The sequence below is a fragment of the Triticum aestivum genome, chromosome 5A (assembly GCF_018294505.1).
Source record: "Triticum aestivum cultivar Chinese Spring chromosome 5A, IWGSC CS RefSeq v2.1, whole genome shotgun sequence".
Lineage (NCBI taxonomy): Eukaryota > Viridiplantae > Streptophyta > Magnoliopsida > Poales > Poaceae > Triticum > Triticum aestivum.
The window spans coordinates 640,361,466-640,375,150 of NC_057806.1; the positions used below are offsets into that span (position 1 = coordinate 640,361,466).

The window sequence follows — 13,685 nt, forward strand, 5'->3', positions numbered from 1 at the left end:
CAAATGTTTCAGACTTATGTTTCATTAAGTAGATATACCCATATCTGCTTAAATCATCTGTGAAGGTGAGAAAATAACGATATCCGCCACGAGCCTCAATATTCATCGGACCACATACATCGGTATGTATGATTTCCAACAAATCTGTTGCTCTCTCCATAGTACCGGAGAACGGTGTTTTAGTCATCTTGCCCATGAGGCACGGTTCGCAAGTACCAAGTGATTCATAATCAAGTGGTTCCAAAAGTCCATCAGTATGGAGTTTCTTCATGCGCTTTACACCGATATGACCTAAACGACAGTGCCACAAATAAGTTGCACTTTCATTATCAACTCTGCATCTTTTGGCTTCAACATTATGAATATGTGTATTACTACTATCGAGATTCAATAAGAATAGACCACTCTTCAAGGGTGCATGACCATAAAAGATATTACTCATATAAATAGAACAACCATTATTCTCTGATTTAAATGAATAACCGTCTCGCATTAAACAAGATCCAGATATAATGTTCATGCTCAACGCTGGCACCAAATAACAATTATTTAGGTCTAATACTAATCCCGAAGGTAGATGTAGAGGTAGCGTGCCGACCGCGATCACATCGACTTTGGAACCGTTTCCCACGCGCATCGTCACCTCGTCCTTTGCCAGTGCCCGCTTATTCCGTAGTCCCTGTTTCGAGTTGCAAATATTAGCAACAGAACCAGTATCAAATACCCAGGTGCTACTGCGAGCTCTAGTAAGGTACACATCAATAACATGTATATCACATATACCTTTGTTCACCTTGCCATCCTTCTTATCCGCCAAATACTTGGGGCAGTTCCGCTTCCAGTGACCAGTCTGCTTGCAGTAGAAGCACTCAGTTTCAGGCTTAGGTCCAGACTTGGGTTTCTTCTCCTGAGCAGCAACTTGCTTGCTGTTCTTCTTGAAGTTCCCCTTCTTCTTCCCTTTGCCCTTTTTCTTGAAACTAGTGGTCTTGTTAACCATCAACACTTGATGCTCCTTCTTGATTTCTACCTCCGCAGCTTTCAGCATTGCGAAGAGCTCGGGAATAGTCTTGTTCATCCCTTGCATATTATAGTTCATCACGAAGCTCTTGTAGCTTGGTGGCAGTGATTGGAGAATTCTGTCAATGACGCAATCATCCGGAAGATTAACTCCCAATTGAATCAAGTGATTATTATACCCAGACATTTTGAGTATATGCTCACTGACAGAACTGTTCTCCTCCATCTTGCAGCTATAGAACTTATTGGAGACTTCATATCTCTCAATCCGGGCATTTGCTTGAAATATTAACTTCAACTCCTGGAACATCTCATATGCTCCATGACGTTCAAAACGTCGTTGAAGTCCCGATTCTAAGCCGTAAAGCATGGCACACTGAACTATCGAGTAGTCATCAGCTTTGCTCTGCCAGACGTTCATAACATCTGGTGTTGCTCCAGCAGCAGGCCTGGCACCCAGCGGTGCTTCCAGGACGTAATTCTTCTGTGCAGCAATGAGGATAATCCTCAAGTTACGGACCCAGTCCGTATAATTGCTACCATCATCTTTCAACTTTGCTTTCTCAAGGAACGCATTAAAATTCAACGGAACAACAGCACGAGCCATCTATCTACAATCAACATAAACAAGCAAGATACTATCAGGTACTAAGTTCATGATAAGTTTAAGTTCAATTAATCAAATTACTTAAGAACTCCCACTTAGATAGACATCCCTCTAATCCTCTAAGTGATCACGTGATCCAAATCAACTAAACCATAACCGATCATCACGTGAGATGGAGTAGTTTTCAATGGTGAACATCGTTATGTTGATCATATCTACTATATGATTCACGCTCGACCTTTCGGTCTCCGTGTTCCGAGGCCATATCTGCATATGCTAGGCTCGTCAAGTTTAACCTGAGTATTCTGCGTGTGCAAAACTGGCTTGCACCCGTTGTAGATGGACGTAGAGCTTATCACACCCGATCATCACGTGGTGTCTGGGCACGACGAACTTTGGCAACGGTGCATACTCAGGGAGAACACTTCTTGATAATTTAGTGAGAGATCATCTTATAATGCTACCGTCAATCAAAGCAAGATAAGATGCATAAAAGATAAACATCACATGCAATCAATATAAGTGATATGATATGGCCATCATCATCTTGTGCTTGTGATCTCCATCTCCGAAGCACCGTCATGATCACCATCGTCACCGGCGCGACACCTTGATCTCCATCGTAGCATCGTTGTCGTCTCGCCAATCTTATGCTTCCACGACTATCACTACCGTTTAGTAATAAAGTAAAGCATTACATCGCGATTGCATTGCATACAATAAAGCGACAACCATATGGCTCCTGCCAGTTGCCGATAACTCGGTTACAAAACATGATCATCTCATACAATAAAATTCAGCATCATGCCTTGACCATATCACATCACAACATGCCCTGCAAAAACAAGTTAGACGTCCTCTACTTTGTTGTTGCAAGTTTTACGTGGCTGCTACGGGCTTAAGCAAGAACCAATCTCACCTACGCATCAAAACCACAACGATAGTTTGTCAAATAGACTCCGTTTTAACCTTCGCAAGGACCGGGCGTAGCCACACTTGGTTCAACTAAAGTTGGAGAGACAGTCGCCCGCAAGCCACCTATGTGCAAAGCACGTCGGGGGAACCGGTCTCGCGTAAGCGTACGCGTAATGTTGGTCCGGGTCGTCTCGTCCAACAATGCCGCCGAACCAAAGTATGACATGCTGGTAGGCAGTATGACTTATATCGCCCACAACTCACTTGTGTTCTACTCGTGCATATAACATCAACATAAATAACCTAGGCTCGGATGCCACTGTTGGGTTTCGTAGTAATTTCAAAAAATTCCTACGCACACGCAAGATCATGTGATGCACAACAACGAGAGGGGAGAGTGTTGTCTACATACCCACGCAGACCGACTGCGGAAGCGTTGACGCAACGTAGAGGAAGTAGTCGTACGTCTTCACGATCCAACCGATCAAGCACCGAAACTACGGCACCTCCGAGTTCGAGCACACGTTCAGCTCGATGACGATCCCCGGACTCCGATCCAGCAAAGTGTCGGGGAAGAGTTCCGTCAGCACGACGGCGTGGTGACGATCTTGATGCACTACAGCAGCAGGGCTTCGCCTAAACTCCGCTACAGTATTATCGAGGACTATGGTGGCTGGGGGCACCGCACACGGCTAAGGAATAGATCACGTGGATCAACTTGTGTGTTTCTGGGGTGCCTCTGCCTCAGTATATAAAGGAGCCAAGGGGGAGGGGGGCGCCGGCCAGGAGGAGGGCGCAGGAGGAGTCCTACTCCTTCCGGGAGTAGGACTCCCCCCCCAATCCTAGTTGGACTAGGATTCCCCGAGGGGGAAAGAGAGAGAGGGGGGCCGGCCACCTCTCCTAGTCCTAATAGGACTAGGGGAGGGGGGAGGTGCGCAGCCACCTTGGGCTGCCCCTTTCTCCTTTCCACTAAAGCCCATTAAGGCCCATATGGCTCCCGGGGGGTTCCGGTAACCTCCCGGTACTCCGGTAAAATCCCGATTTCACCCGGAACACTTCCGATATCCAAACATAGGCTTCCAATATATCAATCTTTACGTCTCGACCATTTCGAGACTCCTCGTCATGTCCGTGATCACATCCGGGACTCCGAACAACCTTCGGTACATCAAAATGCATAAACTCATAATATAACTGTCATCGTAACCTTAAGCGTGCGGACCCTACGGGTTCGAGAACAATGTAGACATGACCGAGACACGTCTCCGGTCAATAACCAATAGCGGGACCTGGATGCCCATATTGGCTCCTACATATTCTACGAAGATCTTTATCGGTCAGACCGCATAACAACATACGTTGTTCCCTTTGTCATCGGTATGTTACTTGCCCGAGATTCGATCGTCGGTATCCAATACCTAGTTCAATCTCGTTACCGGCAAGTCTCTTTACTCGTTCCGTAATACATCATCTCACAACTAACATATTAGTTGTAATGCTTGCAAGGCTTATGTGATGTGCATTACCGAGAGGGCCCAGAGATACCTCTCCGACAATCGGAGTGACAAATCCTAATCTCGAAATACGCCAACCCAACATGTACCTTTGGAGACACCTGTAGTACTCCTTTATAATCACCCAGTTACGTTGTGACATTTGGTAGTACCCAAAGTGTTCCTCCGGTAAACGGGAGTTGCATAATCTCATAGTTATAGGAACATGTATAAGTCATGAAGAAAGCAATAGCAACATACTAAACGATCAGGTGCTAAGCTAATGGAATGGGTCATGTCAATCAGATCATTCAACTAATGATGTGACCTCGTTAATCAAATAACAACACTTTGTTCATGGTCAGGAAACATAACAGTCTTTGATTAACGAGCTAGTCGAGTAGAGGCATACTAGTGACACTAAGTTTGTCTATGTATTCACACATGTATTATGTTTCCGGTTAATACAATTCTAGCATGAATAATAAACATTTATCATGATATAAGGAAATAAATAATAACTTTATTATTGCCTCTAGGGCATATTTCCTTCACATCTTATTTAAGCTATCATCGTTCTAAGCAAATAAGATGTAAAACATGATAAACATCACATGCAATCAAATAGTGACATGATATGGCCAATATCATTTGCTCCTTTGATCTCCATCTTCAGGGCTCCATGATCATCGTTGTCACCAGCATGACACCATGATATCCATCATCATGATCTCCATCATCGTGTCTTCTTGAAGTTGTCTCGTCATCTATTACTTCTACTACTATGGCTAACGCTTTAGCAATAAACTAAAGTAATTACATGACGTTTATGTTGACACGCAGGTCATAAATAAATAAAGACAACTCCTATGGCTCCTGCCGGTTGTCATACTCATCGACATGCAAGTCGTGATTCCTATTACAAGAACATGATCAATCTCATACATCACATATATCATTCATCATTCATCACAACCTTTGGCCATATCACATCACAAAACACTTGCTGCAAAAACAAGTTAGACGTCCTCTAATTGTTGTTGCAAGTTTTTACGTGGCTGCTATAGGTTTCTAGCAAGAACGTTTCTTACCTACGCCAAAACCACAACGTGAATTGCCAATTTCTATTTACCCTTCATAAGGACCCTGTTCATCGAATCCGATCCGACTAAAGTGGGAGAGACAGACACCCGCCAGCCACCTTATGCAACTAGTGCATGTCAGTCAGTGGAACCGGTCTCACGTAAGCGTACGTGTAAGGTTGGTCCGGGCCGCTTCATCCCACGATGCCGCCGAATCAAGATAAGACTAGTAATGGCAAGCAAATTGACAATATCGACGCCCACAACTACTTTGTGTTCTACTCATGCATAGTAACTACGCATAGACCTAGCTCATGATGCCACTGTTGGGGATCGTAGCAGAAATTAAAAAATTTCTACGCATCACCAAGATCAATCTATGGAGTATTCTAGCAACGAGGGGAATAGGAGTGCATCTACATACCCTTGTAGATCGCGAGCGGAAGCGTTCAAGTGAACGGGGATGATGGAGTCGTACTCGCCGTGATCCAAATCACCGATGACCAAGTGCCGAACGGACAACACCTCCGCGTTCAACACACGTACGGTTGGGAAGACGTCTCCTCCTTGATCCAACAAGGGGGAAGGAGAGGTTGATGAAGATCCAGCAGCACGACGGCGTGGTGATGGATGTAGCAGGATCCCGGCAGGGCTTCGCCAAGCACAAGCGGGAAGGAGAGGTGTTACGGAGGGAGAGGGAGGCGCCAAGAGCAAGGTGCGGCTGCCCTCCCTCCCTTCCACTATATATAGGGGCTAGGGGGGCGCATGCCCCCTTGGAGATCCCATCTAAAAGGGGGGCGGCGGCCCCTGGGGGCAACGGCCCCCTTAGGGTTTCCAATGAGGGGGGCGCATGCCCCCTCGGGGGGCAACGGCCCCCTAGGGTTTCCAACCCTAGGCGCCTTGGGCCCTTGGGTGGGGCGCACCAGCCCATCAGGGGCTGGTTCCCACGCCACTTCAGCCCATGGGCCCTCCGGGATAGGTGGCCCCATCCGGTGGACCCCCGGGACCCTTCTGGTGGTCCCGGTACAATACCGGTAACCCCCGAAACCTTCCCGCTGGCCGAAACTAGACTTACTATATATAAACCTTTACCTCCGGACCATTCCGGAACTCCTCGTGACGTCCGGGATCTCATCCGGGACTCCGAACAACTTTCGGGTTACTACATACTAATATCTCTACAACCCTAGCGTCATTGAACCTTAAGTGTGTAGACCCTACGGGTTCGGGAGACACGCAGACATGATCGAGACGCCTCTCCGGTCAATAACCAATAGCGGGATCTCGATACCCATGTTGGCTCCCACATGCTCCTCGATGATCTCATCGGATGAACCACGATGTCGAGGACTTAATCAATCCCGTATACAATTCCCTTTGTCAATCGGTACGTTATTTGCCTGAGACTCGATCATCGGTATCCCAATACCTTGTTCAATCTCGTTACCGGCAAGTCACTTTACTCGTACCGTAATGCATGATCCCGTGACCAACCCCTTGGTCACATTGAGCTCATTATGATGATGCATTACCGAGTGGGCACAGAGATACCTCTCCATCATACGGAGTGACAAATCCCAGTCTCGATTCGTGCCAACCCAACAGACACTTTCGGAGATACCTGTAATGTACCTTTATAGTCACCCAGTTACGTTGTGACGTTTGGCACACCCAAGGCACTCCTACGGTATCCGGGAGTTGCACAATCTCATGGTCTAAGGAAATGATACTTGACATTCAGAAAAGCTACAGCAAACGAACTACACGATCTTTGAGCTAAGCTTAGGATTGGGTCTTGTCCATCACATCATTCTCCTAATGATGTGATCCCGTTATCAATGACATCTAATGTCCATAGTCAGGAAACCATGACTATCCTTTGATCAACGAGCTAGTCAACTAGAGGCTCACTAGGGACGTGTTGTGGTCTATGTATTCACACATGTATTACGATTTTCGGATAATACAATTATAGCATGAATAATAGACAATTATCATGAACAAAGAAATATAATAATAACCATTTTATTATTGCCTCTAGGGCATATTTCCAACATAATGATCATTAAGTTTTATTGCTATTCATTTCTTCATGGCATATACATATTCCTTTGACTATCAAACATCACAACGTAACTGGGTGATTATAAAGATGCTCTATAGGTATCTCCGAAGGTGTTTGTTGGGTTGGAATAGATCAAGATTAGGATTTGCCACTCCGAGTATCGGAGAGGTATCTATGGGCCCTCTCGGTAATGCACATCATAATAAGCCTTGCAAGCAATGTGACTAATGAGTTAGTTGCGGGATGATGTATTAAGGAACGAGTAAAGAGACTTGCCGGTAACAAGATTGAACTAGGTATGAACATACCGACGATCGAATCTCGGGCAAGTAACATACCGATGACAAAGGTAATAGCGTATGTTGTCATTGCAGTACGACCGATAAAGATCTTCGTAGAATATGTGGGAACCAATATGAGCATCCAGGTTTCGTTGTTGGTTATTGACCGGAGAGGTGTCTCGGTCATGTCTACATAGTTCTCAAACCCGTAGGGTCTGCATGCTTAACGTTCGATGACGATTTTGTATTATATGAGTTATGTGATTTGGTGATCGAATGTTGTTTGGAGTCCCGAATGAGATCACGGACATGACGAGGAGTCTCAAAATGGTCGAGAGGTAAAGATTCATATATAGGACGATAGTATTTGGACACGGAAGTGTTCCGGGGGTACCGTGTACGTATCGGGTCACCGGAAGGGGTTCCGGGCTACCCCCGGCAAACTATATGGGCCTATTGGGCCAAGGGGGGAAACACAGTAGCCAGCATGGGCTGCTGTGCCCCCCTTGCTGGCTGAATAGGAAGGGGAAAGGAAAAGGGGAAGAGGGAAGGAAAGGGAGGCAATTCGGCCTCCCCCTTACTTCCCTCCTCTCTCCCCTTTCCTTCCCTCTCCGGAAAAGATGGTAAGGGGGGAGCCGAATTGGACAAGGCCCCCAAGTAGGATTCCTCCTACTTGGGGTGCCCCATGGCTGTCACCCTCCCCCTCCCACCTATATATATGTGGGGAGGGGGCGCCTAGAACACACAACAAACATTGTTAGCCGTGTGTGGCGCCCCTCTCCACAGTTTACGCCTCCGGTCATATTGTCGTAGTCCTTAGGCGAAGCCCTGCGCAGATCACTTCACCATCACCGTCACCACGCCGTCGTGCTGACGAAACTCTCCCTCGGCACTTTGCTAGATCAAGAGTTTGAGGGATATCATCAAGTTGAACGTGTGCAAAACTCGGAGGTGACTACATCAACCGCGTTGTCAAACGCTTCCGCTTTCGGTCTACGAAAGTACGTGGACACACTCTCCCCCTCCCGTTGCTATGCATCTCCTAAATAGATCTTGTGTGAGCGTAGGGTTTTTTTTTAAAATTGCATGCTATGTTCCCCAACAATTCTATCACAATATAGTGGCCTAATTATGTAAAGAAATGCAATGATGTAATGTTCTTGGCTAAAACTTCAATTGAATATATACTTAGTGCTACAAATTCAAGAATTAAGTGTCCAGGTATGTCCTCATTGAAGTGCTGCTGGATATTATGCTTATTTGTATTTACGGGCATTAACAGGATTACTAAGATTGTTCCATTATTTCCCTTGTAGAAGACTGGATAGTGTCTACAACCATTACACATCAATGCGGCCCAAAAAGTAGTCAATTCGAGGAGGATTTCACTCGTTCTTGAGAAGCACACAGTTCAGAAATCAATGTTTCTCCAGGATGTTAGGAATTGCTCATCGCAGAAGGAAATATATGAGGAGAATCACTTTTTCTATCACATCTAGCATTTTTCTATTTTGACAGAATCTATATTGTTGGGTACAACCATGGGTACAACTTGCAGAGGTAAAATCCCAAGCACCCCTCATGCAAAGAGAAGCGGAATCTCCTTTTTTGCTGTAGTGTATGCCTTCTCTACTTATTTATATTGCAATAATAATATCCCAATAAGTATTTGGAATAAGAGCAAATAGTTTTATTATTATCCAGAATTTTCATTATTGATGTTTGTTTATTGGACCATGTGTATGTATTCAGTCATTTGCAAATACAAATGTGATGTCAACTCAGCCACAACTATTATTCATGTTAGCTTTGGAACTTCAAGTTTTGCACTCAATTTCGGCTCTTTGTGACTATTCAGATATTCTTCATGATAAGGACAAATTCAAGCGATTGATTAATAATTTTATATACATGATAAAAAATTCATCAGTTTTTAATACATCGTCAACAGCTTTTCTATACACATTAAACAAATTTCAAAAGCTTGATCAACATTTTTCAAATACTTGTTCCAAAAAAATGCTTCATTAACATTTTTTAAATACAGGATAAAAAATTTACACACATTTTTTATAAATTATTCATATACATGATAAATATTTTCTCTATACACATTCAACGTTTTTAAATACTTGGTCAAGAATTTTTTTCAAATATTTTTATAGAGTGTTTTTTGTACAAAAAACAAAACAGAAAACGAAAAAAAAAACCTAGAAAAAGGAGGTTGTTTCATCCCGTACTCTTGGGGTGGCCAACTCATCAGTCTACCCCTCTCGCCGAAAGTGAGACATATTCTCGCCCGAGTCGGGGATGGATTTGGAATTTGGGCAAAAAAAGGATTAATAGCCTAGCGCATGACAATGATGATGGACTTGCAACTGGGACGAAAAAAAGGCCTGACCCAGTTGCATTTCGTTGGTTGACTTGCAACTGTGTGAACAAAAGATTAAGAGACCAATTGAGAGTAGTTATCTTGCAATCTGGAATAAAAAATGGGTGGGCCCATTTTGGAGCCAATGATTAACTTACAATTGAGACAAAAAAAGCCAGCCTCTAGTTGCTTGTCAATGGTGGATTTGTAACTGAGACAAAAAAGTCTGACCTAGTTGTAAACTGAGGGTGGACATGTAACTAATGAATTCTACATCGTATACCTTGTCAATGCTTGTCGACGAGCAGTTCAATTAGCAGATGAGTTTAATGCTAATCGCCTGCATATTGAGACAGATAACAAAGAGATAGCTAGCAAGCTTCAGAACAGGGAGAAGGACCTATCCGTGCTGGGACCATTAGTAGAAGAGGTGAAAATGATGTTGCAGGCGCGGGAGCAGTGGAAGATTACCTGGGTTCGCCGCTCGGCGAATGGTGCAGCACATGCGCTAGCTAGAGAAGGGGTTTCTAATGACTTACGTAAGGTCTGGTTACACCAACCGCCTGATTGTATCTTGCACATTCTATCAGCAGAGATTCCTGACTTTTATGAATAAATAGGAACGGTGTGAATTTCAAAAAAAGAAAGAACTCATAGCCTCTATAAAACAGGTGCTCCATGTACTGACACGATGCAGACACGTACAATGGAAACGGTCACTGGCTTTTCACGAAAAATAGCCCGATCAAAAACAGTTTTTGCATGAATCCTACAGCCCCGATTGTACAGTACACAATTTAGATGTGACATAACTAAAAATTATATAGATATAAATTATCAAAATTACATTTATTAATAATATGTTAACGTCCATGGCGTATCAAAGTGTTCTCCACCGTCCATTATGAACCCAGAAAATCACATGGAAAGCAGCAAACATGCTGGTTGATCCGTCTATGTAGACTAATTAGGATCCTCCTAGCCAAATACACATCTTTGGACATAATTGTCACACGCTTAGCATGGACGGCACACAGATTAGTGTCTTCAAACAGTCCCACCAAGTATGCTTCGGCTGCCTCCTGCAAAGCAAGCACTGCATGGCTCTGGAAACGTAGATCACTCTGTAGATGTGGCAAAGAAACCAAAGAAAATAGATGTGAGCCCAAATATTTCGTTTATTATCTTGAATACACTGCATTAGAACTTTTCTCTATGCACCCCTAATCAATCTCTAATGGATCTTTTTTGAAGGGATTGAGTTGGATTTGTTCGTATCTGAAATAAACACAGTCAGATACATATGATCTAGAGGAGTACCTTGCAAAATTGGGCAATCTCCATGACAAGTCTCTGGAACGGTAGCTTCCTTATAAGTAGCTCTGTGCCCTTCTGATATTTGCGAATTTCACTATAGGAGCACAAGAGTATGAAACACAGGCACCTCATAATAATCCAAGCAATGGAAATTATATTGTGCTACACATGCCGAAGAGCAACAGTTCCAGGGCGATATCGGCGTGGCTTCTTCACTCCTCCAGTGGCGGGAGCAGTCTTACGAGCGGCAGCCTGGCATCACAAAACGGAAAACCGGTAGTTAAGTTGCTGTCAAGCAAACAATTTTTAACACTAAGGTCCTGTTTGGATGTCCACCTGCTTCCTGAAATTTCGAAATCTGTGGAGCACCCACTTGCCCGCTCCGCGAATTTTAACTGGAGCTCCGCCCGCTCCGGGAGTGGCCTCGTGGAGCGGAGCGTCTCCGAACAGGCTCTAAGTTGCTAAGGTGCATGGTTGGAGCCAAAGGTGTCATATTACATAGAAAGCCCTAAGGTGCTTCGTTGGAGCCTTTCCGCCGGTGGACTTTGGGGCTGTACACTTAGTGCGAGCCATCCTGCAAACAAAATAGTACACCATGCACAAAAGTTGTGTTAACAAACTTCCAAGGCTAGATTTAAGACATCTGCAACAAAAGCAATGATTCGACACTTTGGCTATTGTGATTTGACTGTGCTCTCGAAAGCCATATATTAGACACTTTGAGTACCAATAGATCGTAGAATGTCTAACTACGTGCATGTGATACATACATGTGTGAAAAATTCGATTGCAGTTCCTTGCCGAAAGAATTCTAGCTTCTGAGAATCGGTATAGATCCAAGTGATCACATAATACCCAGCTAGTTCACACATTTTATGATTATCAACGATTGCTAGCAAGGAAAAACAAGGTACTGTAGCATGTTCTAAACTATTTTATATGTTGACGAAGTGATGACCAACACAAGAAACCAAATCAGAAATACCGCCGGAAGCATCTCAAGAAATACTAAGGCTACGGTACAACCATAGGAATTACTGTACAACACTTGAAACGGCTTACCTCTCGCAGTTGCTATCTTGCACTTGCACACCCTTGGAAGTACTCTTGCTGTCGGGCTGACTAGTTGATCGAGGGCTGATCGCTTGAAACGGCTTACCTCTCGCAGTTGCTATCTTGCACTTGCACACCCTTGGAAGTACTCTTGCTGTCGGGCTGACTAGTTGATCGAGGGCTGATCGTGATCGGATGCACGTACAAATATAGCGAGAGGGGGCAGGGTATTTTATAGGCGGGCCTAACACGGGCACGTACGTACGAACCGACTTAGGTCAGATCCTTAATCTGCGCTAGATTGATTGGCGCACTGGCGTTGCAGTTGAAACTGATCGTACGGCTCGGATCGATGGTGACATGGATTGATGCGGGCATATTGCGCGCTGCTATTGGCCGATCTCATGAGGTCACGGATCGTGGTTTTCCTAAATCCTAGTAATGGTTGAGAAACTTTCAGAATAATGCGTAATTAAACATGGTTGCATCTTGAGAGTTTATCAAGCGATGCCTCTCAGTCGGCAACCTCGCCATGTTTGCTTCTTCCCAGTGTTGTGCACGGCCGCGTGGGATGCTCGCCTGAGGCCTGAACAAGCTCGTAAATGGAACGAGCGCGTGCGTCGGGAGCTTGCACGCAGAGGCTCTGAGCGGCCGGCACAGCATTTCGGTTGGCGGCAGGCATGCAAGGTCTGCCGGAGCAGCGGACAACGTTGCTTAATTGCCTAGGATAGATGACGCGGGTGCTCCGACGTCCGTCCGGCGATGGAGGCGCAGCAGCGACACCCGGCCGGCCGGGTCTTACGACCAGGTGCATCGTCGGAAGTCGGAAGTGTTGGACGCGCCCTGGTGTTGTGCGTGTGGCATGGCTTGAAGGCGTGCAGATCTTCACGGTGCTGGGGGGCTGGGTGTGGAACGCATGTCAGTTGCGACACGGAGAATATGGCACGGTCATTGTTCCACACACGAACGGTGGTGCTCTGCTTTGGCATCGTGACTTCACAATTAGTTCGCGCCTTGTTGTCTTTTCCTTTGGTTCATGTGTTCTCTCTATGACGGCACCACATACCTCGAAGAAGAACTCGTCCTCGGGTCGCGAGCAAAGCTATTGTGGGTACACGCTTCAAAAACATTGGCCTCCGTCAAGCGGACTGTTGAATATCATGATTATTTAGGTAGTATAGGATAGCATACTAGTATTTGTTCTACCTTATCTTATATTCCAAGGTCATGTACTCACTATATATACGCCTACGAGGCTCAAACAATATACATTGATTCCATCAATTTCTTTCTATCCCTTCTGACACGGATAATAATGCATCGCGTCATCTATGGTTTTTTGAACTCATTCCGTAATAAACTTGGACGTGCTTAATTAATTACCTGCCGCCCTTGACGAGGCCCTTGCCGGCGGTCTCCATCAGACCGGAGACCCTGACGCTCCCTTCCGGCGCAAGGCCGAGGCGCTCCATGGCCTTCACCAT

The 13,685-nt window shown here is 45.1% G+C and overlaps 1 protein-coding gene across 1 annotated transcript; it reads right to left on the reverse strand.

Annotated features, from left to right (window-relative positions):
• Positions 1-10,140: 10,140 nt before the first annotated feature.
• On the reverse strand, positions 10,141-13,685 carry LOC123101686 (histone H3-4-like). Its single transcript, XM_044523030.1, has 6 exons — positions 13,585-13,685; positions 11,647-11,722; positions 11,321-11,400; positions 11,152-11,242; positions 10,867-10,955; positions 10,141-10,171 (listed from the first exon to the last, which is right to left on the reverse strand). Exons 1-6 carry the CDS (start codon positions 13,683-13,685, stop codon positions 10,141-10,143), a joined length of 468 nt encoding a protein of 155 aa, XP_044378965.1.